The sequence below is a fragment of the Chiloscyllium plagiosum genome, unplaced genomic scaffold, assembly GCF_037043375.1.
Source record: "Chiloscyllium plagiosum isolate Xiang-an unplaced genomic scaffold, Cpla_swu_hap1 HiC_scaffold_6, whole genome shotgun sequence".
In the NCBI taxonomy this organism is placed as follows: Eukaryota; Metazoa; Chordata; class Chondrichthyes; order Orectolobiformes; family Hemiscylliidae; genus Chiloscyllium; species Chiloscyllium plagiosum.
This window is the reverse complement of record NW_028270144.1, coordinates 99,289,172-99,316,990: the sequence shown is the minus strand read 5'-3', so window position 1 is coordinate 99,316,990 and position 27,819 is coordinate 99,289,172. Positions and strand designations below refer to the sequence as shown.

At 43.7% G+C, this 27,819-nt stretch overlaps 1 protein-coding gene across 6 annotated transcripts in view; it reads left to right on the top strand.

Moving 5' to 3' along the window:
• The window catches only part of dclk1a (doublecortin-like kinase 1a), a 349,384-nt gene that overhangs the window by 162,822 nt on the left and 158,743 nt on the right, over window positions 1-27,819 (top strand). For all 6 annotated transcript variants that reach the window (XM_043692071.2, XM_043692070.2, XM_043692073.2 and 3 more), the window contains exon 4: window positions 10,327-10,429. In XM_043692071.2, coding sequence (XP_043548006.1) covers window positions 10,327-10,429 — 103 coding nt within the window. The remainder of the gene's footprint in view (window positions 1-10,326; window positions 10,430-27,819) is intronic.

Here is a 27,819-nt window from a genome sequence, read left to right as displayed (position 1 = left end):
AAGTCCCCTGGGCCAGATGGGATACACTCAAGGTTGCTGTGCGAAGCTAGAGAAGAGATTGCTTTGCCAAAGATGATGATCTTTGCATCATCACTGTCCACTGGAGTACTGCCAGATGATTGGAGGGTGGCAAATGTTATTCCCTTCTTCAAGAAAGAGAATAGAGATAATCCTGGGAATTATGGACCCGTCAGTCTTATGTCACTGGTGGGCAAATGTTTGGAGAGGATTCTGAGAGACAGGATTTATGATTACTTGGAAAACCATGTTTGATTAGAGATAGTCAGCATGGCTTTGTGAGGGACAGGTCATGCCTCACAAGCCTTATTGAATTCTTTGAGGATGTGACAAAACACATTGATAAATGTAGAGATAAACATAGAAACATGTTCTATGTTTCATGTCTGGCAAAATCCTGATAAACCTCTACTAAACCTTCTCCAGCTTAATAATATCTTTCTCATAACCGGGCGACTAGAATTGGACACACTGCCCTGTACAATCTCAGAGGTAGGTAGAGCATTAGATGTGGCGTACATGGATTTTAGTAAGGTGTTTGATCAGGTTCCCCACGGTAGGCTCATTCAGAAAGTGGCTGAAAAGGTGTTGCTGGAAAAGCGCAGCAGGTCAGGCAGCATCCAAGGAACAGGAGAATCAACGTTTTGGGCATAAGCCCTTCTTCAGAAATGATTCCTGAAGAAGGGCTAATGCCCGAAACGTCGATTCTCCTGTTCCTTGGATGCTGCCTGACCTGCTGCGCTTTTCCAGCCACACATTTTTAGCTCTGATCTCCAGCATCTGCAGTCCTCACTTTCTCCTCATTCAGAAAGTAAGAAGGCATGGGATATAGGGAAATCTGGCTGTCTGGATACAGAATTGGCTGGCCCATACATGACAGAGGGTAATAGTTGATGGAAGGTATTCACTCGAGCTTGGTGACCAGTGGTGTTCCACAGGGATCGGTTCTGGGACCTCTGCTCTTTGTGATTTTTATAAATGACTTGGATGAGGAAGTGGAAGGGTGGATCAGTAAATTTGCTGATGGCATGAAGTTAGTGGAGTGGTGGATAGTGTGGAGGGCTATTGTAGGTTGCAACAGGATGCAGAGCTGGGCTAATAAGTGGCAGATGGAATTCAACCTGGAAAAGTGTGAAGTGATTCATTTTGGAAGGTCGAATTTTGAATTCAGAACATGGGGTTAAAGGTAGGATTCTTGGCAGTGTGGAGGAACAGAGGGATCTTGGGGTCCATGTTCATAGATTCCTCAAAGTTGCTACCCAAGTTGATAGGGTTGTTAAGAAGGCATATGGTGTGTTGGCTTTCATTAGCAGGGTGATTAAGTTTAAGAGCCACGAGGTTATGCTGCAGCTCCATAGAGCCCTCTTTAGACCAGACATGGAATATTTTGTTCAGGAAGGATATAGAAGCTTTAGAGAGGATGCAGAGGAGATTTACTAGGATGCTTCCTGGACTGGAGGGCAGATCTTATGAAGAAAGGTTGAGGGTGCTTGGGTTTTTCTCATTGGAGTGAAGAAGGATGAGAGCTGACTTGATAGAGGTGTAAACGATGATGAGGCATATATAGAGTGGATAGCCAGATTCCTTTTCCCAGGGCAGAAATGGCAATCACAAGGGGCCATAATTTTATGGTGATAGGAGAAAGGTTTAGGGGAGTTGTCAGAGGTAGGTTCTTTACACAGAGAGTGGCGGGTGCATGGAATGCACTGCCAGTAGTGGTAATACAGTCAGATACATTAGGCATATTTAAGCAACACTTAGTTAGGCACGTGGCTGATAGTACAATGAAGATTGTGTAGGTTAGTTTAATCTTAGAGTAGGATAAAAGGACATCACAACATCGAGGACCGAAGAGCCTGTACTGTGTTGTACTGTTCTATGTTTCATGTCTGGCAAAATCCTGATAAACCTCTACTAAACCTTCTCCAGCTTAATAATATCTTTCTCATAACCGGGCGACTAGAATTGGACACACTGCCCTGTACAATCTCAACATGACTTCCCAACTCCTCTACTCAATGGATTGAGCAATGAAGGCAAGTGTGCCAAATGCCTTATTAACCCCCGTCTATATGTGACACAAATTTTAAAGATTTATGTACCTGCACCCTAGATCCCTCTGTTCTACAGCACTACCCAAGGCCCTACCGTGAATTGTATAAACCCTACCCCTTGTTTGTTGTACCAAAATGCAATACATCGCATTTATCCAGATTGGACTCCCAACACCATCCATTGATCCATTTGATCAAGCTCCCTTTGTAATCTTAGAAAACTTTCTTCACTGTCTACTGTGCCCCCATCCTAAGTAGTTGATGTGTGGTGCTGAAAAAGCACAATAGGTGAAGCAGCATCTGAGGGACGGGAGAGTCAACGTTTTGGGCATAAACCTTTCACAAGGAATATGGACACTCCTGATGAAGTGCTTTTGCCACAAACATCAACACTCCTGCTCCTTGGATGCTGCCTGACCTACTATGCTTTTCCAGCACCATACTTTTCAACCCTGATTTCCAGCATCTACAATCCCCACTTTCTCTACCCTCCTAAGTAGGATGAGTAAGACCATGGAGATGAGAGAGTGGGCAGAGAAAGAGGCTGAATTTTACATTGGGAGTGGCTTTTGAAATGTGATAGTGGTACTGTGTCTCCCAGGGTCAGGATGTCCTGCTCACATGAGCTGTTGGATGATCTGACTGGCTGGCAGCTGAGTAGTCTCAGATGCATCACAATGTAGTAGTGCTGATGCTGAGACTATAAACAAGTCCTGAGAAAACGATACCAGATGTAGTGATTGTAACGAGATCAGCCAGCTGGACCTTATAGAATATGAGTTCCCTGATTGAGGCTGTTAATCTGGACCAATCAAGGAGCCCTGGCGGATAGATATAAACAGGAGTGTGCCATAAACAGGTCCAAGCAGCGGGCCATGGAGGGGGTCGTTAGGGCCGACTGCCTGCCCGTCTTCCGCGGTTAAGTTAGGGCGCGGGTGTCCTTGGAGAAGGAGCATGCGGTGTCGACCAACACCCTGGAGTTGTTCAGAGAGAGGTGGGCGCTGCAGGGAGTGGAGTGCATCATTTCTCCCTCCAACTCTATTTTGATTTAGTCCCTACCCTCCCCCTCACTGTTTTTGATCACCCAGCACTGCCCTTTGATGTGAAGGGCAGTGTTTGTCACTGGCCACCCGGGTGTTTTCCTATCTTCCTTGTGGTGGAATTTGAATAAAGATTCGTGCACTTTGTGTCTTTCACTGTGTCTCACACCTGCACACACACACACCATGGGCGCTGGGGATAAAATAAGCACTACCACACTTAGGTGGTAGTGTGGGGGTTAAAATTAAAAAAAAAAACAGGAGTGTGGGTGCTGCACGCAGCAGTCCCCTGCAACCACAAATTGCGGTGGTTCACGGACTCCCAGCCCAACTGCTTGTTCTGTGGCGCTGTGGAGTCCGTGGACCATGTATATAAAAAAAAACAGAAGAAAAAAAAAACAGGAGTGTGCCATAAACAGGTCCAAGCAGCGGGCCGTGGAGGGGGTCGTTAGGGCCGATTGTCTGCCCGTCTTCCGCGGTTAAGTTAGGGCACGGGTGTCCTTGGAGAAGGAGCATGTCGTGTCGACCAACACCCTGGAGTTGTTCAGAGAGAGGTGGGCGCCGCAGGGAGTGGAGTGCATTATTTCCCCCTCCAACTCTATTTTGATTTAATCCCTGCCCTCCCCTTCACTGTTTGATCACACAGCATTGCCTTTTGTGAAGGGCAGTGCTTGTCACTGGCCACTCGGGTGTTTTCCTATCTTCCTGCTGGTGGAAATTGAATAAAGATTCGTGCACCTTGTGTCTCTCACTGTGTCTCACACCTGCACACACACACACCATGGGTGCTGGGGAAAAAAATAAGCACTACCGCAGTTAGCTGGTAGTGTGGGGGTTTTAGAATGAAAAAAAAGAAAAAAATATATAAACAGGAGTGTCAGAGATTCTGTTCACTCTAAAGGAAATAAAAGACAAATAAACAGGAGCATCAGAGGTTCTGTTCACTAAAAAGAGAGAAAAAAAACAGGAGTGTCAGAGATTCTGTTCGCTCTCCAAGCTGCCTCTGAGGAAGCAGGACCACTATCAATTACTATGAATGTGTAAATAAAGGGTGACTTGGTGATGGGATCTGGCCTCTGTAGAATTATTTCAGTGTTGATGAGAAAAATGCTCCTGAAGAAATTGTCTTTGAGTTGGAGTAAGTATTTCTGGCATTATGCCTTTATTTGGGAAGCTTGACTCATTCAACCCTGCCTTTGAAAACTGGGAGAAAGTGAGGACTGCACATGCTGGAGATCAGAGTTGAGAGTGTGTTGCTGGGAAAGCACAGTAGATCAGGCAGGAGGAGCAAGAGGATTGACGTTTTGGGCATAAGCCCTTCATCAGGAATGAGGCTTGTGGGTCGGGAGGCTGAGGGATAAATGGAAGTTGGGCTGGTCTTGGGGGGAAGGTAGCTGAGATAGGGATAGGTGGATGAAGGTGATAGGTCGGGGGGGGGGGGAAGTGATGGACACGTCAGGAGAGTGGTGCTGAGTTGGAGGTTTAGGACTGTGATAATGTGGGGAAGGTGAAATGAGGAAACTGTCAAAATCCATATTTACCCCATGTGATTGCAGGGTCCCAAGGTGTTCTTCCTCCAGGCGTCTGGTGGTAGTGTTTTGACGGTGGAGGAGGCCCAGGACCTGCATGTCCTTGACAGAGTGGGAGAGGAGTTGAAGTGTTCAGCCGTGCAACCTCTGCATACATCGCATCATCCTCCGCCACTTCCGCCACCTCCAAACAGACCCCACCACCAAAGATATGTTTCCCTTCCCACCCCTATCAGTGTTCCAGAGAGAGACCATTCCCTCCGGACTCCCTCGTCAGGTCCACACACCCCCACCAGCCCACACCCGATTCCTGGCACCTTTCCCTGCAACCATAGGAAGTGCAAAAACTACACCCCCACCATTCCCCTCACCTCCATCCAAGGCCCCTAAGGATCCTTCCACATGTCAGAAATTTACCTGTATCTCTACTAATGTCATCTACTGCATCCATTGCACCCAATGTGGTCTCCTCTACATCGGGGCGACAGGATGCCTTCTTGCTGATCATTTCAGAGAACATCTCTGGGACAGCTGCACCCACCAACCTTACTGCCCCATGGCTGAATGCTTCAACTCCCCCTCCCACTCCATCAAGGACATGCAGACCTTGGGCCTCCTCCACTGTCAAACCATTATCACCCGAGTTACCACAAGTTAAGAAATATTATGAACCCATGCCTCCTCTAATTCTGAGATAGTGTAATTTTTACTCAGCAGTTTGAGAACCAGAGAAATCTATGTTGGACTTTTTGATGACGTTAAGAAGAAATGCATAGGCATGTGAATTTGGTTTGACTCTTAATGGATGCTGAGAGGCATTTTGGTATGTGGAACTAATGACGTAATCATGCAAAAGCACCTATTAGCTGAAGCCCAACTGGACTTCAAATAGCACTACAACTGATTTTGCCATTAGAAAATGTGGCAAGTGGTGCATTAGAGTTACAGGATCTGTCAATGGAAGTGGACACCGTCACTAGGCCACCTAAGCTTGGCGAACACCACTTGAGTGAAGGCAATTGTATAGCCTCACTCAGGACATGTGCAGAACAGAGGGACTCTGGGTCAGCCCATAGCAAAACCCCAAAACAAAGCCAAGCCTCTGCCAAATGGTTAATATTTTATTCAGATTCTGGGCTGGCAACCCATTGTAGTTGCTGCTGGTATGCAGACTCGAAACAGCAAAGGAGTTCCCATTTGATTTAAATGGAGTAAGAGAACTCATAGCCCAGTATCCAGGAGAGTACACATCCCTGGAAAGTCCACTTACAGCAGGTTTGGAACATTTAAGTTGCTTAACAACATACAAATCAAAATTAATCAAAATAAAAATGTAGTCAAATTGTCACTCGGTTCTAATGGAGGTCAATACCAGCTGGCTGTATCAATGATTGAGAACCAGTCTTTAACAAAATTCACTCTGGGCTCCAACCCTTAAGTTTGCATGAAGCCTCAGCTAGACTGAAAACTAATACAGGGGAGCCTTTACAGATTGAGCATACAACTTTGGTTCTGGTCTCTGGTTACTTGCTTCCATTTTGAATTGTGTCTTTACAACATCAGACTCAAAGTCAATTGTTTAAAGTTGTTTGCAGCTATATCCTTTGGAATGCACATGAAAATAAATATCTAATCTAAAATCGCTTTCTGTTTAAGGTACCCAAAATGTATATGAAAGTCAGGATGAGGTGATAGCACTCATCTTCATTTAACATCAAGTGTCACAGCAACGTCAGCTGAGAATAAATGTGTGATAAACTTGAAAGTCACAAAGTTGCTGTTGGAGATGTCTCTCTCAACCATTGGGTTTGAAAAAATAGCAATCATACCTTCCAGTATGCAGATTATCGAGGTTGGCTGTAGACCAGTGGAGATGCACATCAGGACCTCACAAGTCTAATTGCACATTTAAATACTGAAATTAATCTCTATGTTTAAACTTCCAAAGGAATGATTTCCTCTGCCAGGGAATCCTTGGATCAGATATGAAGCTGTGTGGAATGTGGTGGTGGTATTTGGTGGTGGTGGTGGTGGAGGGGGCATACCTACATAGTTAGCCTTGGAATGTTGAGTTACACCAGTTATAATTGAACCTAAGGATAAACCGGAGTAACTCAACTGAGCATCGCAACCAACCATCCCACCCTTGTATGTACCAACTTCACCACCCCTCCACCTGACTGACCTCCCCATGACCCTGCCCAACCTGACCCAACTACCTCTCCAAACTACCTGTCCATGCTCACTTGACTATTCACTCAAACACTGAAGGACGTATGACCTTTAAAAACTTGCCTGAGTAAGGCAGCGACTATTATGAAAAGAGAGCTTGTGCATTGGATGTAGTCTTCCAATCAGGCTGTATTGCTTTTTACTTTTCAAGTTTATTCCAATTCCTGTTTAAACATTCCTGTTGATGCTGCTTCCAAAACCTTATCGACATGTGTATTGAAGATTAAAGGGACTCAAAAAAATCGCCTCTCTTGGTTGGGTCTAATTATCAGTATCATATTTCTCAGTAAGTCCCAATTATTAGTAATAGCAGATTGAAATACGGTTGGTGAAGGGGCACTCCATGCTGTAAACTGCTTTTCGTCATTAAAATTAATGATATTGATCACTTTGCTAGAGGAAAGGATAGAAAGGCATAGAAATTGTATAAAAAATCTTTAAATGAATCAATCTTTAACATTAGCAGACATGGTTGTCATTGTGTCACCCCAGCTGTGAAAGTCCATTCTCTGGACTGCTATCTGCTGGTAAGTAAGGGTGCCTAGTTATTTGAGGACTCGATCAACTTTAACTTTAAATGTAATTGCAGTTGAATGGCTGATTGATGTTGTCTAGGGGTTGAACCTCAAGGTATTTTGGCTAAGTGCGAGTCACAAAAAGTTTGATGGAGGAATTGTCACTGAGTTTTCTCACTTTATCTTACCAAATTAAGCATTATTTACCATTCCCATCCCATGATGTGTATTTTGCCCGATTTGCACCATATCTTACTATGCAATGTTCCCAGATTAACCGGCATCCCTGGTATAGGTGCTATCTTTAAAAGCCTGTCATGCACCATGTCATGTTCCTGACATTTGCCGTAAACTTGACAGAGGGGGATGGATTGGCATTCCATTTTGCCTGGAGGTTATGCTGAATGGAATGGTACAGAGTCTGGACTTCTTGCACCTCCAGGACAAGCTGTGGAAGTCATAATGCCAGTCTATGCCAGCCTGTTCCAAAGTTGCCACTTGGGTTAAAATTACTTTTAGCCATCTGATGGAATGCCCAGCACTGTAAGAAGAAAGTCAATTACCTTCTCCACTCCATCAGCATAAGCAACCCCACTCAGGTTCTATCTCTGCTGTTGTACCCACTTCCCACCAAATCATATGCTGTATCACTTTTAATATTGCCTGCAACATCTTCCCCATTTTTCCCGACGCACCCCAACCCCTGACACCATTCATCTTGTATGCCCTCTGTACTGCCTACTCACTTGGGCTATCTTTACACTTGCACCAACAGAGGAAAACAGCCCATAATACATCAGAAAGAGCCAAGAGGAGTGCTGTGCTGCCGCCATCAGGCTCCTCACCCTTATGAAGAGATCATCCTGACTCTGGCTCTCCCTGTCCCTGAGCAGGCTGTGGCCTGGTATCACAGGCTTCCCTTGACTTGCTATGCTGGAATATCCTGAGCAAAGGCAGTCTCCCTTGACTGGACTGAGGCCTACTGGCAAAGGTTGCAAACTTCCTAGCTTTGCGTCTGCTCTAAATGGCAAGGCAAACCAGCAGTGACATGAGCATGGTACCTACGTGCATGAAGTCAAGGCAGTGCAATGCAAGGCAGAGTTGCTGTGAGCATCAAGGTAGGCTCAATGTGTGAGTGCTATGACACTGAAATAAAGAGCCTGGAGATGCAGCCTAGTTGATCCTTGCTGCAGCATCATAGTGATAGTTGTCAGTGCAGCTGGAAGTGCATCGTTGAATTGCAGACACGTCCTCTGAGTGAATCTGAGATATGTCATGAGGGCTGTTAGAGCCTGGCACATGTAAGATACCAGTGCCAGTCACATATGGGGTACATGTAATGGTGCCCATGCAGCTTGCTCTGAGATTTTAGTGTCTAGTATCCACCGTGGGGGTCATTCAATGCAAGTGGCGAGCTCAACTTGCCAAGCAGCTTTTCTGGTTTCCAACGTTGAGTTTGCCTGATGCCTAATTTGTTGGGAGAATTTTGTTAGATCATAACCAGTTTCTAAATGGACCTCTTGTGGTGCAGTGGTAGCATCCCTACCCCTAGATTGGGAGACCCGGGTTCAAGTCCTACCTGCTCGAGAGGTGTGTGATAACATTTGTGAAGAAGTTGATTACAAAAATTAGTAATAAATGAGATGAATTGGTCTGTTAACAAGTGTAAATCACTATCAATTGGCAACTCATTGTTCTCTGACAAGAATCTCACCACTCTGTTTGCAAAAATCATTAAAGATGTGGTAAGATTTTCTTGACTTTGAGATATGCCTCACTGGACATTTCACTCAATTCTGCCACACACCTCGCCATATTGCTCAGGTCCTTATAGGATTCTGCTTTGAGTCCTAAGTTCACATGAAAATCACCACACTTTGTGGTATTGGAAATCTGATACCTGTGCCTTCAGAGGAAATCAAAAATCTAGACTTTTGAGAGCAATTTCTTGCAAGCTCCATTTATCAGACACAAACAATTTATATACTGCAAATAAAATATTTTGAAAACTAATAAACCAAAAAAGTGACCTGTAGGTAAAGGGAAACTTTCTCTGTATTGGACATTTATATTGAGTAAATATGGAATTTTAACCTGTGATGTTTACGAACAGAGAATCCCTGTTGGAGACTGATAATTTCTGATATACTTGCAGTCTTTTGTCATGGGTATTGAAATACAATATCTCTTGCACATTTAGCACTGATACAATCAAAAACATGCTGTAAATCTGAAAGAAAGATAGAAAATGGTGGGAGAAGTAGCAAGTGAGTTAGCATCTGTTCTGAAAACAAATAAGTTAAAAGTTCTAATCTAAACCTTACACTAGAAATGCTTAACCGTGGTAACCTTCTTGTTTGAATGTAGGCTTTCAAGGTCTTAAAACTAAGTGTAGTGCCACTGTGGGCAAAATAATGAAGTCACCATCAGAAAGATGCTCAGTATATATTTAGTATATATCCACAAACTTCTTTGTGGACTGAATCGTAAAATTCCTGGATAAATGTAGATGGTGGCAGGGAGCATTGTCCTTGATCATTAGAACAAAAGTGATGTTTTAAAAAGTCACATGCAGCTATTTTGTTTGTATTTCATTCAATATCAGCCAGGAACCTTGCACAGATAAGCCAAGTGAAATCTTGGTCAGGGAATTACATTGTCCATAATGCTGTAGAAAAATATAAAGTTCTGTTTTTACTGAGGTTCTGGAGCAATGATGGTGAATACAAGATTTAGCAACAGAGATTCAAGTCCAGGCAAAGTGAAATAAAAGAGAAACTGGTAGATTTTCAATATGCCACCCTTTATAAAAAACAGCCTGCTTTTCCATGGTGATGAGATCAGCTGGAAAGAGAATTGGGTGGGTTGTGTACACACATTTTGTTGTCGGTTTGATTGTGATAGAATACTTACCTTGTTATTCTTCTGTCCACTCTAGGTGATGTGCCTTCAGGATTTCTTTGGTGATGATGACATTTTTGTTGCCTGTGGTCCTGAGAAGTTCCGCTATGCACAGGATGACTTCTCACTGGATGAAAACGGTAAGTTTCTTTTGGCATATAAACTGAAGCGTGACTAAAATAAACAACAAATGAATGTTACATTGTCAGAAAAAAACAAAACAATTCCAAGATTGTGACAGTCACTGACCATAGAGTGTAAAAGCAAGGAAATGATGCTACATCTCTACAATTCATCGGTCAGACCACATTCGGAGTATTTTGTTCATTTCTGGGCATCTTATTGAAGGAAGGATGTTAAAAACTTAGTCTTATCTGCTCTCATCTGATTGCCACTTCCTAGCAGGAATCCCTGAATAGTCGTTGGAGGCAGGATTCATTTTGGGGCTACATTTGTTGCCACTGCAACTATAGGGAATACACTCAGCCCATGCAGGCGCAGTGTCTATAACAAGGCTGTCAGCAATGTCACAGGATTTGTGTCATGGCTTCATACTTAAGTTTATGAAGCAGCATTCTGCCTCTAAAATGTGTTAGAAATCTACTGATCCAGAGGAGCGTTCAGAAAGAACCCTTGTTGTCTCACTCGCTGCCACACTCTGAGTGAAATGGTGAAGCAGGCAATTAGTGATATAGCCAACAGAGTGGCAAAGATGATGACCAGCTGAGGGACGTGGCTAGTGAGACACTGAGGAGATGCTACAATCGATGGGTGTACAACCTCTACTTTCAGTGTGGTGTGGGTGCACAATGATACCATTAACATTACTGACTCCTAGTCAGGCAGCATCCGAGGAGCAGGAAAATCGACGTTTCGGGCAAAAGCCCTTCATCAGGAAATGTCAATTTTCCTGCTCCTCGGATGCTGCCTGACCTGCTGTGCTTTTCCAGCACCATTCTAATATAGGCTCTGGTTTCCAGCATCTGCAGTCTTCACTTTTGCCATTACTGACTCCTATTCAGGAATCACATCAGGTTTTTTTTCCTAATCTGAGAATGGCAACATAAAGACAACCCAAAATGCTACTGCCTTACCATGTATTGGTCTTGGAGCCAAAGGCTTTTTTGGCCTGTACCTTTTTGGCATCATTTCTGGAGCCCTCACAAATGTCCTTGTACCTCTCTTGTGCAGAAATTCCTTGGGTGTTGACTGCCATAGCTCTGGCAAAGCCTGGAGGAAACCCCAGAAGAACAGTATAGAAATGTTTTCAAGAGGTTTGGAAATATTTACCCAAGTTTTCTCTTTTTGCTTTGACCTTGTCATCTCCAGCAGCAGAATTGTATTCAACAAACTGTAACCTCATGGCCTGACATATCCTGCACTCTACCATTACATTCAAACCTGGTTCAATGAAGAGTACATCAGGGCATGCCAGGAATATCATCAGGAATACCTGAAATGAAGGGTCAACCTGATGAAGCTGTAACATAGGAACACTTGCATGTCAAACAGCTGAAGCAGTGATAGACTGAGCTACTGTAAATTCCACAAAACATGGATCAGATCTCAGCTCTACATGCTGCTACATCCAATTGTGTTTGGTAGTGAACAATTAAATATTCAGTGAAGTCGGCAGCACCTATGGAATCAGAAACATGAGTTAACATTACAAATCAATGACCTTTTACCACTTCTTTTGACCACACCAGAGAAAGGAAATGGTACAGCAAAAGAAGACCAAGTAATTGTTTATAATTATTTTGTGATTTAGGAAGGAGCAGGAGCATTTCTGCACTAAGTTGCTTGCACCTGGTGATCATAGACCCTCCAGCCGGAACTCCCCAGATCTCTGAAACTGCAGGGACTCAGATGGTAATCTGCACTGGTCTGGCTGTTCTGCTCTTCACACTGATCAGGGCACCTTCATGAAGGATAAATTGGTCAGGTTACCCATTCCACAGGCCAGGTGCCTGATAATAAACATCCAGTCTAAAGATTTAGTGCTAAAACTGAGGAGATCGGATTTTGGCTTAAACATCCTCTGTTGCTAAGATTTTCTTTCCACTGTATGTTGTACTCATTAGTCATTGTAGTGAACTTAAAGCAGAAGAAAGGTATAGTTCCTTCTGTTAAAAACAATTCTCCCCTCTGTCTGAAGTGAATACAAATCTACCATTATTACAACTTAAGTGTATGGACCAACCAAAACTGTCATTTTGAGTTTCCTATCCTCTCTACTACAATAATGTCAATTTCAAGAGCAAACTGTTTCTGGGCCAGAAAATGTATATCCATTTCAGTGAGAGCCAACAGTTTAACTTGATCAGGAAGTGGCCACTTGACCCGAGAGTACATTCTGTCAAATGCTGGTAATGACTAATCCAAAGGGGACATAGGTCATAAAGGAAGTGGTCCTGATACAGACAACACCAGAACTGTGCTCTCAATGTAATACAGGTCATTTTAGAGTCAGCACCATGATGGGAATGAGAGGGTGTTCACAGTGCATCATCAGTCCTGCTGTTGATCCCAGCGCTGGCTCCCGTCCTGGATAATGTAATTTATTTTGTTGACCATAATGCTGCACCCGACCCTACAAATACATCTTAGTAAGAGATGATCAATGAACAATGAAGGTCAAAATGTACAACTTAGGGATGATTCAAAGGTTTTCACAGTGCCTCGCTATATGTGACAATCAATTCAATTCAATTCATTTGAAATTAGAATTTAAATTGGAAATGCAGGAACTTCATGGGTAGGACAGAATTTGACAGGCTTTGCCACCCTACTACCTGAAGCGTCTTAAGGGAATTAATCCCCATAGAGTAAATGATGCCATTGCTGCCACATTCAACTCAGAAGTCCTTCCAATGCCCTCTGTCAAGCTCTGTGAGCTGAACACAAGTCAAGCAGTAGGAATGCTATTCTGCCAGCAGTCACTTTATGATGAGGAGGTGCCGGTGTTGGACTGGGGTGGACAAAGTTAAAAATCACGCAACACCAGGTTATAGTCCAACAGGTTTATTTAGAAGTGCTAGCTTTCGGAGCGCTGCTACTTCATCAGGTAGTTAGTGGGGCAGGGTCATAAGACACAGAATTTATAGCACAAGATAGTGTCATGCAACTGGTACGATATATCGAACAAACCTAGATTGCTGTTAAATCTTTCAACTTTTAATGGGCCATTCTAAAAGATGAAAGACTTAACAGCAATGTAGGTTTGTTCAATATATCATACAAGTTGCATGACACTATGATCTTGTGCTATAAATTCTGTGTTTTATGATCTTGCCCCATTAGCTACCTGATGAAGGAGCAATGCTCCAAAAGTTAATACTTTCACATAAACCCTGTTGGACTATAACTTGGTGTTATGTGATTTTTAACTTCCTTCTGTCATATTCAGGTGTGCCAACTCCCATTATGCAAAATCAAAAGATGGCTTCTGGGTGACTAGGGATACTCATGATGATGTGGCTTATGCCTCTGGTATTCAACCCATGCATACTTACAGAGCCTACATACATTGCTGTTTTGTACATGTTGGAACCATCCAGGATGCCTTGGGTAGATTCACTGACACCAATCCCCCTTGTTGATATCAATCTAATGGATAGAGGAATGGCTAAACACCAGAAGGCAGCAGGCTGGGAGAGGGAGGAAATTTCAGGATGGAAACCTGCAATTAGTGGAGTGCCACAGAGATGAGTGCTAGGGCCACAGTTAATTTCAGTATATATTGATGATTTTGATGAGGAAAGTAAGGTACTATAAAATGCTATAAACAAGTTGTGGGTGACACAAAAATAGTTGGGAAGGCAAGTAGTGAGGATGACAAAAGGTATCCACAGAGGGAAAGAGACAGGTTAGTTGAGTGAGGAAAAACTTGGTAAATGAAATGTCATGTAGGAAAATGTGAGGGTATGCATTTTGGTAGGAAGAATAGAAGAGTGGAATATTGTTTAAATGGAGAAAGTCTGCAGAAAGCTACAAAGCAGCGGGATTTGGGAGTTCTAATCAATGTATCGGAAAAACCTAGCATCCAACTTCAGTGGGTAATAGGGAGACAATGGAATGTTGGCCTTTATTTCAAAGGAAATGGAGTATATAAGTAGGAAGGTTTTGCTAAAACTATCTACAAAGCAATAGTGAGACCACAGCTGGAATACTGTGAGCACCTCAGGAAATATATATTGGCATTGGAGGTAGTTCACAGAAGGTACACTAGTCTGATACCAGGTAGGAAGGGTCTGTTTTTAGAGGAGAGGTTGAGTAGATTGGGCCTGCACTTTATGGAATTTAGAAATATGTGAGGTGACTTTATTGAAACATACGAGATCCTTGGGCAACTTGACAGGGTAGATGCAGAAAAATAGTTTATCCTTTGTGGGAGAGTTTGGGACTGGAGGCTATAATCTCAGAATAGGCAGATAGGCATTTAAGTTGAAACTTTATTGCTGGAACAGCACAGCAGGTCAGGCAGCATCCAGGGAACAGGAGATTCGACGTTTCGGGCACAGGCCCTTCTTCAGGAATGAGCAGAGAGTGTTCAGCAGGAGAAGATAAAAGGTAGGGAGGAGGGACTTGGAGGAGGGGAGTTGGAAATGTGATAGGTGGAAAGAGGTCAAGGTGAGGGTGATAGGTCGGAGTAGGATGGAGGCGGAGAGGTCAAGAAGAAGACTGCAGGTCAGGAAGGCGGTGCCGGGCTGGAAGGATCCGGCTGAGACAAGGTGGGGGGAGGGGGGATGAAGAAACTGGTGAAGTCCAAGTTCATCCCCTGCGGTTGGAGGGTTCCCAGTCGGAAGATAAGACGCTCCTCCTCCGACCGTCGGGTTGTTGTGGTTTGGCGGTGGATGAGTCCAATGACCTGCATATCCTCGGTGGAGTGGGAGGGGGAGTTGAAATGCTGTGCCACAGGTTGGTTGGGTTGGTTCGTCCGGGTGGCCCAGAGGTGCTCTCTGAATCGCTCCGCAAGTAGGCGGCCTGTCTCCCCAATATAGAGGAGGCCACACCGGCTGCAGCGGATGCAGTAGATGATGTGGGTGGAGGTGCAGGTGAATCTGTGGCGGATATGGAAGTTTCCCTTGGGGCCTTGGAGAGAAGTGAGGGGGGAGGTGTGGGCGCAAGTGTTGCACCTCCTGCGGTTGCAAGGGAAGGTGCCGGGAGTGGTGGTTGGGTCGGTGGGGGGTGTGGATCCCCCTCCGCGACTCCCTTGTCAGATCCCCCCTCCCCCCACCTTGTCTCAGCCGGATCCTTCCAGCCCGGCACCGCCTTCCTGACCTGCAGTCTTCTTCTTGACCTCTCCGCCTCCATCCTACTCCGACCTATCACCCTCACCTTGACCTCTTTCCACCTATCACATTTCCAACTCCCCTCCTCCAAGTCCCTCCTCCCTACCTTTTATCTTCTCCTGCTGAACACTCTCTGCTCATTCCTGAAGAAGGGCCTGTGCCCGAAACGTCGAATCTCCTGTTCCCTGGATGCTGCCTGACCTGCTGTGCTGTTCCAGCAATAAAGTTTCAACTTTGATCTCCAGCATCTGCAGACCTCACTTTCTCCTCGAAGATAGGCATTTAACACAGGGAGGAAGAGGAATTTCTTCTCTTAGAATTTGGTGAATCTGTGAAATTCCTTACTGCAGAGGACCGTCAAGCTGATTCATCATGTATATTACGTGGAGATAAAGAAATTTTTTTTATCAGAGTTATAGGGAAAAGACAGTAAAATGCAGTTCAATATTATCAAATTAGCGATGATCTCATTGAATGGCAGAGCATACTTAATGGGCTGAATGGCCAGTGTCTGCTTCCACAGAAAAATGCCTACATGAACTCTTCTGCAGAAAGTAGGATAAGTCTTGAACAATAAATAGGTTTGCTATGTATACCAGAACACAGCACCTCACAATTGCCTTTAAATAAGTATAAAAATTACTCTCTCTGAGACTTCACTCTAGCAGCCGGGAACTTAAGGTTTTAGCTCAGTAGGCAGTTGCATCTTTCAACTCGGGGCTTGGATAATGCTGTAGAACAAAGAGACCTAGGGGTTCAGGTACATAATTCTTTGAAACTTGCATCACATATAGATAGGGTGGTTAAGAAGGGCGGCACGATGGCACAGTGGTTAGCACTGCTGCCTCACAGCGCCGGAGACCCGGGTTCAATTCCTGACTCAGGCGACTGACTGTGTGGAGTTTGCACATTCTCCCCGTGTCTGCGTGGGTTTCCTCCGGGTGCTCCGGTTTCCTCCCACAGTCACAAAGATGTGTGGGTCAGGTGAATTGGCTATGCTAAATTGCCTGTAGTGTTAGGTTAAAGGGGTAAATGTAGGGGTATGGGTGGGTTGCGCTTCAGCGGGTCGGTGTGGACTTGTTGGGCCGAAGGGCCTGTTTCCACACTGTAAGTAATCTAATCTAATCTAGAAGGTGTTTAGCACGCTTGCCTTCATGGCTCAGACCATTGAGTATAGGAGTTAGGACATTTTGGATTACTGTGTCCAGTTCTGGTCTCCCTGTTACAGGAAAGACATTATTAAGCTGGAGAGGGTTCAGAAGAGATTTACCGAGATGTCACCAGGAATGGAGGGCTTGAGTTATAAGGAGAGGCTGGATAGGCTGGGATCTTTTCCCTTGGAGGATAGGAGGTTAAGAAGTAACCTTATAGAGGTTTACAAAATCATGAGCAGTGTAGATAAGGTGAATGGTAGATGCCTTTTCCCTAGGGTGGGGGATTCAAAGACTAAGAGGTGTATTTTTAAGGTGAGAGGAGAAAGATTAGAAGAAAAGACATGATGGGAAATTGTTCTGCACAGAAAACAATGATCCAAGTGTGCAATGAATTTCCAGAGAAAATGATGGATGTGGGTACTGTTACAGCATTTAAAAGACATTTAGATAAGTACATGAATAAGAAAGGTTTGGAGGGATATGGGCCAAGTGCAGGCAGGTGGGATTAGTTTAGTTTGGGATTATGGTCAGCGAGGACTAGTTGGAATGAAGGGTCTGTTTCCATGCTCTGTAACTAACTGAAAGCAAAACTAAAAGCTGTCTGGTCTGTGTGAGCTCAGACCCCACCCACTACTGCTGCTTTAGCCTCATTTTAAAAAGAAACACCAGGGAGAACTCAAAAGCTGTTTACCACCTACTTGTCAGAAGGAGACATTTCAGTACCACAGTGGCAACACCCATCTGCAAGAGAAACAGCAGAGAGCACCTCTCTCATGAAAGAGCAGCCTCAACACAGTGATGATCTTTCAGGAAGTACTGGAGTCAGGTAGGATCCCGGAGAACTGAAAAATGGAACACCACTAGTTATAAAAAGAGGGAGGCAGAAAACAAGAAACGATAGGCCAGTTAGCCTGACTTTGGTTGTTGATAAAAGTTTAGAGTCCGTTATCAAGTTTGAGTATGTAGGAGTGCATGGTAAAATAAGGCTGAGTCAGCACAGCTTCATCAAGGAGAGGTTGCACCTGAGAAATCTGTCAGAATTCTTTGAGGAGATAATGAGCAAAGGACAGCCAGTGGATGTAATCTATTTGGATTTCTAGAAGGCCTTTAACAAGGTACCCCACAGGAACCTGCTAAATAAGATAAAAGCCCATGGTGTTCGGGGAAGGTACTGGCATGGATAGAGGATTGACTGATTGGCAGAAGGCAGAGAATAGGAATATAAGGGTCTTTTTCAGGATGGAAACATATGACTAGTGGAGCTCCACAGTGATCTGTGTTGGGACCACAACTATTTATGTTATACATTAACGACCTTGATGAAGGAATTGAGGGGTTTGTTGCTAAGTTTGCAGATGATGCAAAGATAGTGGAGGGTCTGGCAACATTGATCAAGCGGGAGGGCTGCAGAAAGACTTGGACAGGCTAGGAAAGTGTGCAAAGAAGTTGCAGATGGAATACAATGTGGGAAACTGACGTTATGCACTTTGGTGAAAGAATAGAGCTGTAGACTATTTTCTAAAGGGTAAGCCTTCCGAAGTCTGAAGCACAAAGGAACTGAGGAGTCCTACTTCAAGATTCTTAAGGTTAACATGCAGGTTCAGTTGGCAATGGGAAGGCAAATGCAGGGTCAGTATTCATTTCAAGAGGGCTATAATACAAGAGCAGACATGAGGCTGTATAAGGCTCTGATCAAACCACATTTGGAATATTGTGAACAGTTTTGGGCCCAGTATCTAAGGAAGGATGTGTTGACATTGGAGGGGGTGGTCCAGAGGAAGTTTACAAGAATGATCTAGGGGATGAAGGACTTGTCATATGAGGAGTGGCTGGGAACTCTGGGTCTATATTCACTGGTCTTTAGAAGCATGAAGGGGGTTCGGATTGAAACTTAGAGAATAGTGAGAGGTCAGGATAGAGTGGACATGGAAGAGATGTTACCACTAATAGAACAGACTAAGACTTGAGCCCACAGCCTCAGAGTGTAGGACGACACTTTAGAACTGAGATGATGAGGAACTTAAGTGGAACTCATTGCTGCAGAGAGCTGCGGAGGCCAAACCATTGAGTGTATTTAAGACAGAGAGATAGACAGGCTCTAGGATTCTCGGGGATAAAGGGTTATGGGGAAAAGGCAGGTGAATTGGGTTGAGAAATATATCAGACATGATTGCATGCAGCACAGGTGGCATGGTGGCTCAATGGTTAGCACTGCTGCCTCACAGAGGCAGGGACTTGGGTTCGATTCCGGCCTTGGGTGATTGTCTGTGTGGAGTTTGCACATTCTTCCCGTGTATGGGTAGGCTTCCTCCCATAATCCAAAGATGTGCAGGTCAGGTGAATTGACCGTACTAAATGGCCCATAGTGTTAGGTGGATTAGTCAGAGGGAAATGGGTCAGTGTGGACTTGTTGGGCCAAATGGACTGTTTTCACACTGTAGGGACTCTTAAAAAAAAACTAAAGAATAATGCAGCAGATTTGATTGACTGAATGATCTAATTGTTCTCCGATATCCTGTGGGATCCTATGGTCTAATCTAAATCCTTTCAGGTACTAACTGCATTATCAAATGATTGCCTCTAGAAATGTGATAGAACTAGCATTGTTATGCTAAAGCAGGAATTCCAATGGCAGAAATATTCTGGAATAGCGAGTAGGACTTGATGAATTATTCTCCTGATTTGTAGTAATATGCTGTGGGCTGCACAACCTTGGCATCATGACAGGACTGCTCTTGCCAACAGCTTACAGGCAAAATAATCAGTGGAGCAAGAATCCAGTCAGCCCCTTTCAGCCTTGATTGTACATGCAGAGGTAATCTGAGTGCAGTACCTGTAAACACAATTCCAATTCCCCAACAATCTCTTACCTCACCTTCTCTCTGTCACTGTCCATCATATGCCCACTTCTTCATAATTCAAAAATAAAAGCCAGCATGAAGTAAACATTCCAAATCAAATCTCTAATTAAAATAATGTCACATTGCATAAAAATATGAACTCATCACCTTTGTGTTTTCCTTGATTTTCCTGACTTCCTTATACCTTTGCACATTTGAGATGTCTTACACTGTGTATCTCAGTGGATGCATCGTGACTTGCTGACTTTTAATAGGGGGAGATGCAGATGGCTCTGAAGTGAGAGCTGTGGTCGTAGAAGACTTCGCTGTAGACAGCATCAACTCAGCATGGACAGCAGCAGTTAGAGCTCTCAGGCTCGGAGGATACAGCAAGGGCACTGGAAGAGCGACAGTAGTTAAAAGCTGATGGTCGTCTCCCGAGAGAGCTAGCCACGGAACTATTTTCCGTCTCCTGGTGTGAAGTCCCAGCAATCTAAGTGATCTGTTGCTGTCAGATTGCTTTATTGTTGTGACAACCTGAAAGCCACTTCAAACACTGGCAACTGCAGACGTGACGGCAGCAGTCTGATCTTAATGCTTCAGGCTGAGTTTAGATGTTAAAGCTAAGGTTTGTAACATGGTTATGTATAAACTGTCTCCTTCATCTCAGAATAAAGTGGAAAGGAGGAGTGTAATCTTCAATCAAATGTGCCCAGAGACAAGCCTATGTGACCTCTTCCTAAACATGAGCAGAAACCAATCTGTGCAAAAGCAGAAACTCAAATCATAACCTATCGAAAATAAGGTGGCAATTCTAACATCTGGATACAAATGCGGAGGCAGCTGGTCTTGTTGTACATAGACTCTCAGCAGCAGAGAAATGCATATAGGGAAGGTATCCTACGATGGGTGCTGCTAAGCTAAGCAGGTGAAAGTACTGCTTTAGGGTTAGCCACTGACTATAGTGCTGGTGGATTCCATGTTCAAGGAAACAAAACTTGTGGAGAATTGAAGACCAAGGGGTTTCCAGAAGATGTCTTGCTACTGGAAGTCAATCAATTATTGAGTCAGGGTACTTTGTTTAAAAGAACACTGGAAGTTTCACTGTTTGGAGATCCTGTTAAAGCTGGGAGGAGTTTGGACTTTAGAGACAAGATTACATTTCTGCTGAAAGTATTGTGCAATTCATAAGCATGATGTGAGTTTTTCAATTGTTAAGGGATTGATGTGGAGTTATTTTCTGTAGTTTAGAATATTTGCTGCCAAAACTAAGAGCTATCTTGTTGATGTTGATTTTACTTTGCTTACGAGAGTAAAAGTCTTACAACATGGGTACTTATTGTGAAATTTTTTTGTCTTTGTCACTGGGAAATTTGTTTTACTTTTTAAAAATCATTAGCCCCTATAGAAGTCATATAAACTTTGACCGTGGCATTCAGACTTTTAATGGAAACAATTTGGTCTGCTTCAGATCCTGATGCAGGCACTGCAGCATGTGTGGGTGTACAATTGTATTACTGGAGCTGACCAACATTGCTTTTGCTGGCACTAGTTTCTGGCAGACCTCCCAAACACAGTGGATTCTGTTGTGCATATCAATCAGCTGCCTTCTGTGCTTGGGTATTAAACTTTTCATGTGAGCTCTCAGAGTTTGGATATGGCCTCTTCATCTGGAAAGGCAGTACCTGTGCTATCCTTGCCTCTTGAACTGGTCGCAGCACACCTTCCCTTGTGCACACAATGTGTGGCACTGCCTCCAAAGCCAGAACATCCTTCCTTAGATAAGGAGACTAATACTGCACACAACCAGTCAGTCTTACGTCTGTGGTCAGCAAAGTTTTGGAAAGAATTCTGAGGGATAGGATCCATTACTATTTGGCAAAGCATAACGTGATTAAAGGCAGTCAGCTTGGCTTTGTCAGAGGCAGGTCATGCCTCACAAATCTTATTGAGTTCTTCGAGGAGGTGACAAGACAGGTTGAACAGTGGATTTGATAAGGTTCCCCATGGTAGGCTCATTCATAAAGTCAGGAAGTATGGGATACAGGGAGATTTGGCTATATGGATTCAGAATTGGCTGGCTGACAGAAGTGGTTGTACATGGAAAGTATTCTGCCTGGAGGTCAGTGTTGAGTGGGTTTCCGCAGGGCTCTGTTCTTGGGTCTCTACTCTTCGTAGTTTTTATAAATGATTTGGATGAGGAGGTTGAGGGGTGGGTTAGTAAATTTGCAGTTGACACAAAAGTTGGAGGGATTGTCGATAGTATCGAGATCTACTGCAGGCTGCAGCGCGACATAGACAGAGCTGGGCTGAGAAATGGCAGATGGAGTTCAACCTGGATAAATGCGAAGTGATGCATTATGGAAGGTCGAACTCAAATGCTGAATATAGGATTAAAGACCGGATTCTTGATAGTGTGGAGGAACAGAGGGATCCGGGTGTGCAAGTACATAGATCCCTCAAAGTAGCCACCCAAGTGGATAGGGTTGTTAAGAAAGCATATGGTATTTTGGCTTTCATTAGCAGGGGGATCGAGTTTAAGAGCCACGAGGTTTTGCTCCAGCTCTACAAGACCCTGGTGAAACTACACTTGGAATATTGTGTCCAGTTCTGGTCGCCCTACTATTGGAAAGATACAGAAGCTTTGGAGAGGGTGCAAAGAAGGTTTACCAGGATGCTGCCTGGACTGGATGGCTTGTCTTATGAAGAAAAGTTGAAAAAGTTAGGACTTTTCTCTCTGGAGAGAAGGAGGAAGAGAGGAGACCCGATCGAGGTAAACAAGATAATGAGAGGAATAGATAGAGTCAATAGCCAGAGACTTTTCCCCAGGGCAGGAATGACAGATACGAGGGATCATAGTTTTAAGATATTAGTGGAAAGGTATAGAGGAGATTTCAGATGTAGGTTTTTTATGCAGAGAGTTATGAATGCATGGAATGCGTTGCCAGCGGCGGTGGTGGAAGCAGAGTCATTAGGGACATTTAAGCGACTGCTGGACATGCACATGGAGCGCAGTGAGTTGAGGGGTGCGCAGGATAAGTTATTATATATTACACTAGGATTAAACCTCAGCACATCATCATAGGCTGAAGGGCCTGTTCTGTGCTGTACTTTTCTATGTTCTAACACTCCAGGTGTGGTCTCACCAAAGCCCTGTGCAATTGTTGCGAGACAAGGCTGAAGTATCTGCATCAACTTTCATCCAGATGTGTCAAATGGATGATATATCTCTGCTTCCTGTTGATGGCCTAGCTTCACAGATACCAGTTTTCAGCCAATTCAACTCTCTCCACTTCGTATGAAGAAATAGCTGAAGGCACTCGATACTGCAAAGGCTGTGGGCCCTGACAACTTTCCAGCAATAGTTCTGCCAGGGACACTCAGCTTCTGATCTCATTGATCTCTCAGAGACAAAAGAGCTGTACTCACGAGGTCACCACGACCTTCTCCAGGACAATTCAGGATGAGCAATAAATGTTGCCTGGTTCATGTGTAGTGAATGAATTTGAAAAAAATTAGTGAGGTCATAGTGACTACCTTGACATCAAGGCCATATTTGAGCAAGTGTGGTATCAAGGAGCCATTGCAAAACTGAAGTCATCAGGAGTGAATTACTGCAGATGCTGGAATCTGTACTGGAAACAACAAATGCTGGAAATCACAGCGGATCAGGCAGCATCCATGGAGAGAGAGAGCAAACTAATGTTTTGAGTCTAGATAACCCTTCATCAGGACTTGTGTCACAAAGGAGGAGGTTCTTGGAGTGCTCTCATCTCAATCCCATGACGTCTCTGTGGAAGTTCCTCAGGGTAGGGTCCAGCTGCATGATTAATGACCTTCCCTCCACCATAAGGCCAGAGATGAGGATGCTTGCAGATGATTGCATAATATTCTATAAATGCATAAGAAATAAGAGCAGGGGTAGGCCATTCGATCTCTCAAATCCATTCCGCCATTCAATAGGATCAGTGCTGATCATATATTTCATATGTCTACTTTGCTGGATTTTCCTCGTAACCCTTAATTCCCCTATTGATCAAGATTCTATCTATCACAGCCTTAAATATACATAAGGACTCTGCCCCCACAGCTCTGTGGCAAGGAGTTCCAAAGACTTGCAATTCTTCCTCATCTCAGTCTCAAATTAGTGCACTTTATTTCTGGGACTATGTCCTCTGGCCCTAAACATCCTCTTGAGAATAGGCAGGCAGGAAGCTGGAAGAACACAGCAAGCCAGACAGCATCAGGAGGTGGAGAAGTCGACGTTTCAGCAGGTCTTCTCTCCATTAGGGAAACCAAATGTAAACTTAGGGAACAGTTCGCTGAGCATCTGGGGCCAACCAGACCTCTCAGTCACCGCCCATTTTAATTCCCCTTCCCATTCTCTTTCTGACAAGACCATCCTTGGTCTCCATCATTGCCACAACAATTGCCAAACTGCAAATTGGGCTTTCATCTGGGCAGCCTACAGCCCAGAGGACTCAACATGGAGCTCTCCAATTTCAAATAACCTTCCTTCCCTTCCCCTGACTCTCTTCCTAGTCCCTCCTGCTCCCTTCCACTCCTTCCAGCCACCTACCGGATTCAGTCCTCCCATTGACCAACCAGGTCATACCCTCTGCCTGTCTTCTCCTATCCCCACTTTACCACCCGGCCGCCTCCACCTCCTTTATCTGCATCTTCCCCTACTTTCACCCTCAGTCCTGAAGAAGAGTTACTCCTGAAACGTTGACTTCTCCATCTCCTGATGCTGCCTAGTTTGCTGTGTTCTTCCAGCTTCCTGCTTGTCTACGTTGGATTCCAGCATCTGCAGTCTTTTTGTCTCTAAACATCTTCTCAGCATTTACCCTGTCAAGTCCCTTCAGCACCGTTCACCACTTCTCATACTGAAGCAGCCAATGTCTATATGTGCCAAGACCTGGATTATATTCTGATGTGGTCTAATAGGTTGATAAGTGACATTTGCATCACACAAGTGTCAGGCAATGATCATTTTAACAGGAGAAAATCTAACCATCTCCTCTTGTGTTCAATATCACTACTATTGCTGAATCTCCCAATATCAACATCCTGGATGTTACCATTGACCAGAATCTGAACTGGACCAGGCCTATAAATGCTGTGGCTACAAGAGCAGGTCAGAGTCTGGGAATAAATTGTATAAGAAACTAATTCCCATTTGGAGTATTCATAACAGGTCTAGGCACCACACTCATAACTCGAGAGACCAGAGCCTGTCTACCACACGTCAGGAGCAATGAGATACTCTTGACTTACGTGGATGGCTGCGGCTCCAACAGCAAGTGAGAAGCTTAACACCACTCTGCACAAAGCTGCTCTATCTTGATTGGTACGTTACCCTCCACCTTCAGTATTTACTCCCTCTGCTGCTGCTTCACAGTGATGGCAGTGTATAATATATATGAGCTGCTCTGCAACAACTCACCTTGGCTCCTTTAACAGCAGTTTCCAAACTCATGAGCTCTGTCAGCTGGAAGGATAAAAGCAGCAGATGCAAGGGATAGCACAACTTGCAAGATCCTTTATTTTTCCCAAAAACATAATTTGTATATAAAATTTGTAAAAATATTTTACCCAAATTACAGAAGTTGTTCTGGAATTAATCTTGTCTCCCTATGTCATGTTCTACTCAATATGATTGCAGCACTCAATATTTACAGTACACACTCTATTTCAGGCATGCAGCACAAGACAAAACATTGTCGTAAGTTAATATAAATCCACTTTTCTGTATACACTATATTTTACTCTGAAGTGCTACAGCCACCTGCAAGATACCCTCCAGGCCACACACTAACCTGACTTGGAACAATGTCACCAATCCTTAGCTGGGTCACCATCCTGGAACTGCCTTCCTTTCAGCACTCTGTGTGTACCTGCACCATGTGGACTGCATTTGTTTAAGATGGCAGCTCGCCACCACTTTCTTGAGGGCAGTTGGGGATGGACAATAAATGCTGGTCTGGCCAGTGACTGCCACGTCCTATAAAAGAAGGAGAATAAAGGTAAGCAGTTGTGTATCTCTTTAGCCTAATAGATTGAAGAATTACTTATGAACAGCACAGTGTAAATTAGAATAGTGATTTCAATGCTTAATCAGGTTGGAAAGTTTTGTCAAGGTAAAGACAGGTTGTGTTAAGAGGGACAGGAATAAAAATAATTATAATATCAATTTATAGCCTACATATTTAACAGCTAATTTTCAGTGCCAGGGAGGTTGTATTATAGTAATCAAGACTAGTCATGCAGTTAAAGGGTACCATAAAAGGTTCCACTCATTTTTTATCTTGCCAAGCAGAAAATAGTAGCCCATATTGAAACTTCATGCCATTTAATACACTGTAATGGTGAACTAAATGCTGAGATGCTGTTTTCATATCACCTTTCAATGAGAAGGCCACCTCATCAGCAGCTTCACATTTCAGGATTAAAATGTACAGTTCAGGAAGTTGCTGCCCAGTTTACACATTGAGTGTTGTTAATCTCACTGTTATTTTGACAGCTCTATAAATAATACTTTTAGAAATAAATGCTAACTATTTGCTTTAGATTTTTTCCAGATTCATTGGCGCTTATCAAACCCACAAATGGGTTGAGGACCTTCTGATACTTGTATTTATAGCCTATACATTCTTATGAAAACTACTCATTCCTCGTGAGAAGGGATATCCTTCTATGTTTTCATGAAGCTCATAGGACACAATTAAGGCTGCATCTATTCTGGATGCCTGTTAATCTTGTGCAAACCAGAGCTCCAGATAGTGTTGAGGGGTGGGGAACACTTTGATACGGTATGAAGACCCTCATAATGCCTGTGCTTCTCCTTGGGGGAGGTAGGTGGGGGTGAGGGTGCTCCCAGATATAGTTCAGGCTGCTTTTGCATTTCCTGTAACATACAGAAAGATTATGCCACTGAATGACTGACTCTATCCCCAGATGAGAAGTTAACCACAACTAAGACAAATAGATGTATGCCACCCTGCACAAATTGTAGTGCAAATTGTTTAACTGGACATTACTCTCCCCCCACCCCAAAAAAATTCTACATTCCCACCTTTTTGGCTCACCTTAAGGACTCCTGGGGTATAGTTTGTCATTTCCTAATCTATAGCACATTACTTGCTGGTGCTTCAAAAAGAAAATGGTATTAGAATTTCATTCCTAAAATTGCTTCACCTAACTGATTCAGTCAGAGTGCTTAAATAGCCTTTTCTGGGTTGGTGGCAATTGTCTGGATGCAGCCCTACTGAGAAACTGGGGGCTATTTTCTTATTAAAAGTGCTGTACAAATGCAAGTTTTGTTGTTTACTTCACAAGATTCAAAATTTACTTTCGTGCCAAGACTGGAAGGAAAGTGTAAAAGATGCAATTTATTCTGATTCTGCTTGAAGGAAGGTTCTATACTGTTCAAAGTTTTCAAAGAATTTCAGTAACACTGCACTATTACTGGACATCACGAGGGCAATGATCCCTGTAATTTTTCTTTGTCGTCTACAGTTTGTTGCACTGTATAATAGCTTTAAGATTGCTGCACAACTGTGCACTTAAATGGAACATTGAAATAACAATGAAGTCTGGATAATCTCAGCAGGTCTGGCAGCATCTATGGAGAGAGAAAAACAGAGTTAACATTTTGAGTTAAATAGGATTTTCCTTTGGAACTTGAAACCTTTTCTCTCACCACATACACCAGCAGAGCTGTTGAATTTTTTCTGTTTATATTTCAGTTCTCTAGGCTCTGCAGTATGATTAAAAGGAATGATGGTTGTATGCAGCCTGTTTGTTCCCTGTGCAGTACATACCAGATAACTACATGACCATGCATCTGTTCAGGGAACAGCACTGTTGTCTTCACTGCCTGTCCCGCTGACACAAACTGCTTCACCGCATAAAACTCCATACAACTTCTATCCTCACCTGAAATTTTGTGCTCTCCCCTCCATTATCTCAGGTTGATCCAGATTGTCCACACTTTTGATCTCCTGTGAGACCTGGAGCAATTTCATCGCAATGTCTGTGTAATTCTATCTCCACAGTATCATGCTTCTTTGCTCCTGCCTGAGCCTGTCTTATACTGAAACCCCTATGCATTGTCTCCTGGCCAGCCTTGCATTCTCAATCTTTCATAAATTTCATCTTAGTTAAATCTCTGTTAACCATATGGCACTGCAAATTAAATTCTGCTCATCTATTTCCTTTGTCTTTGCTGACATGCATATCA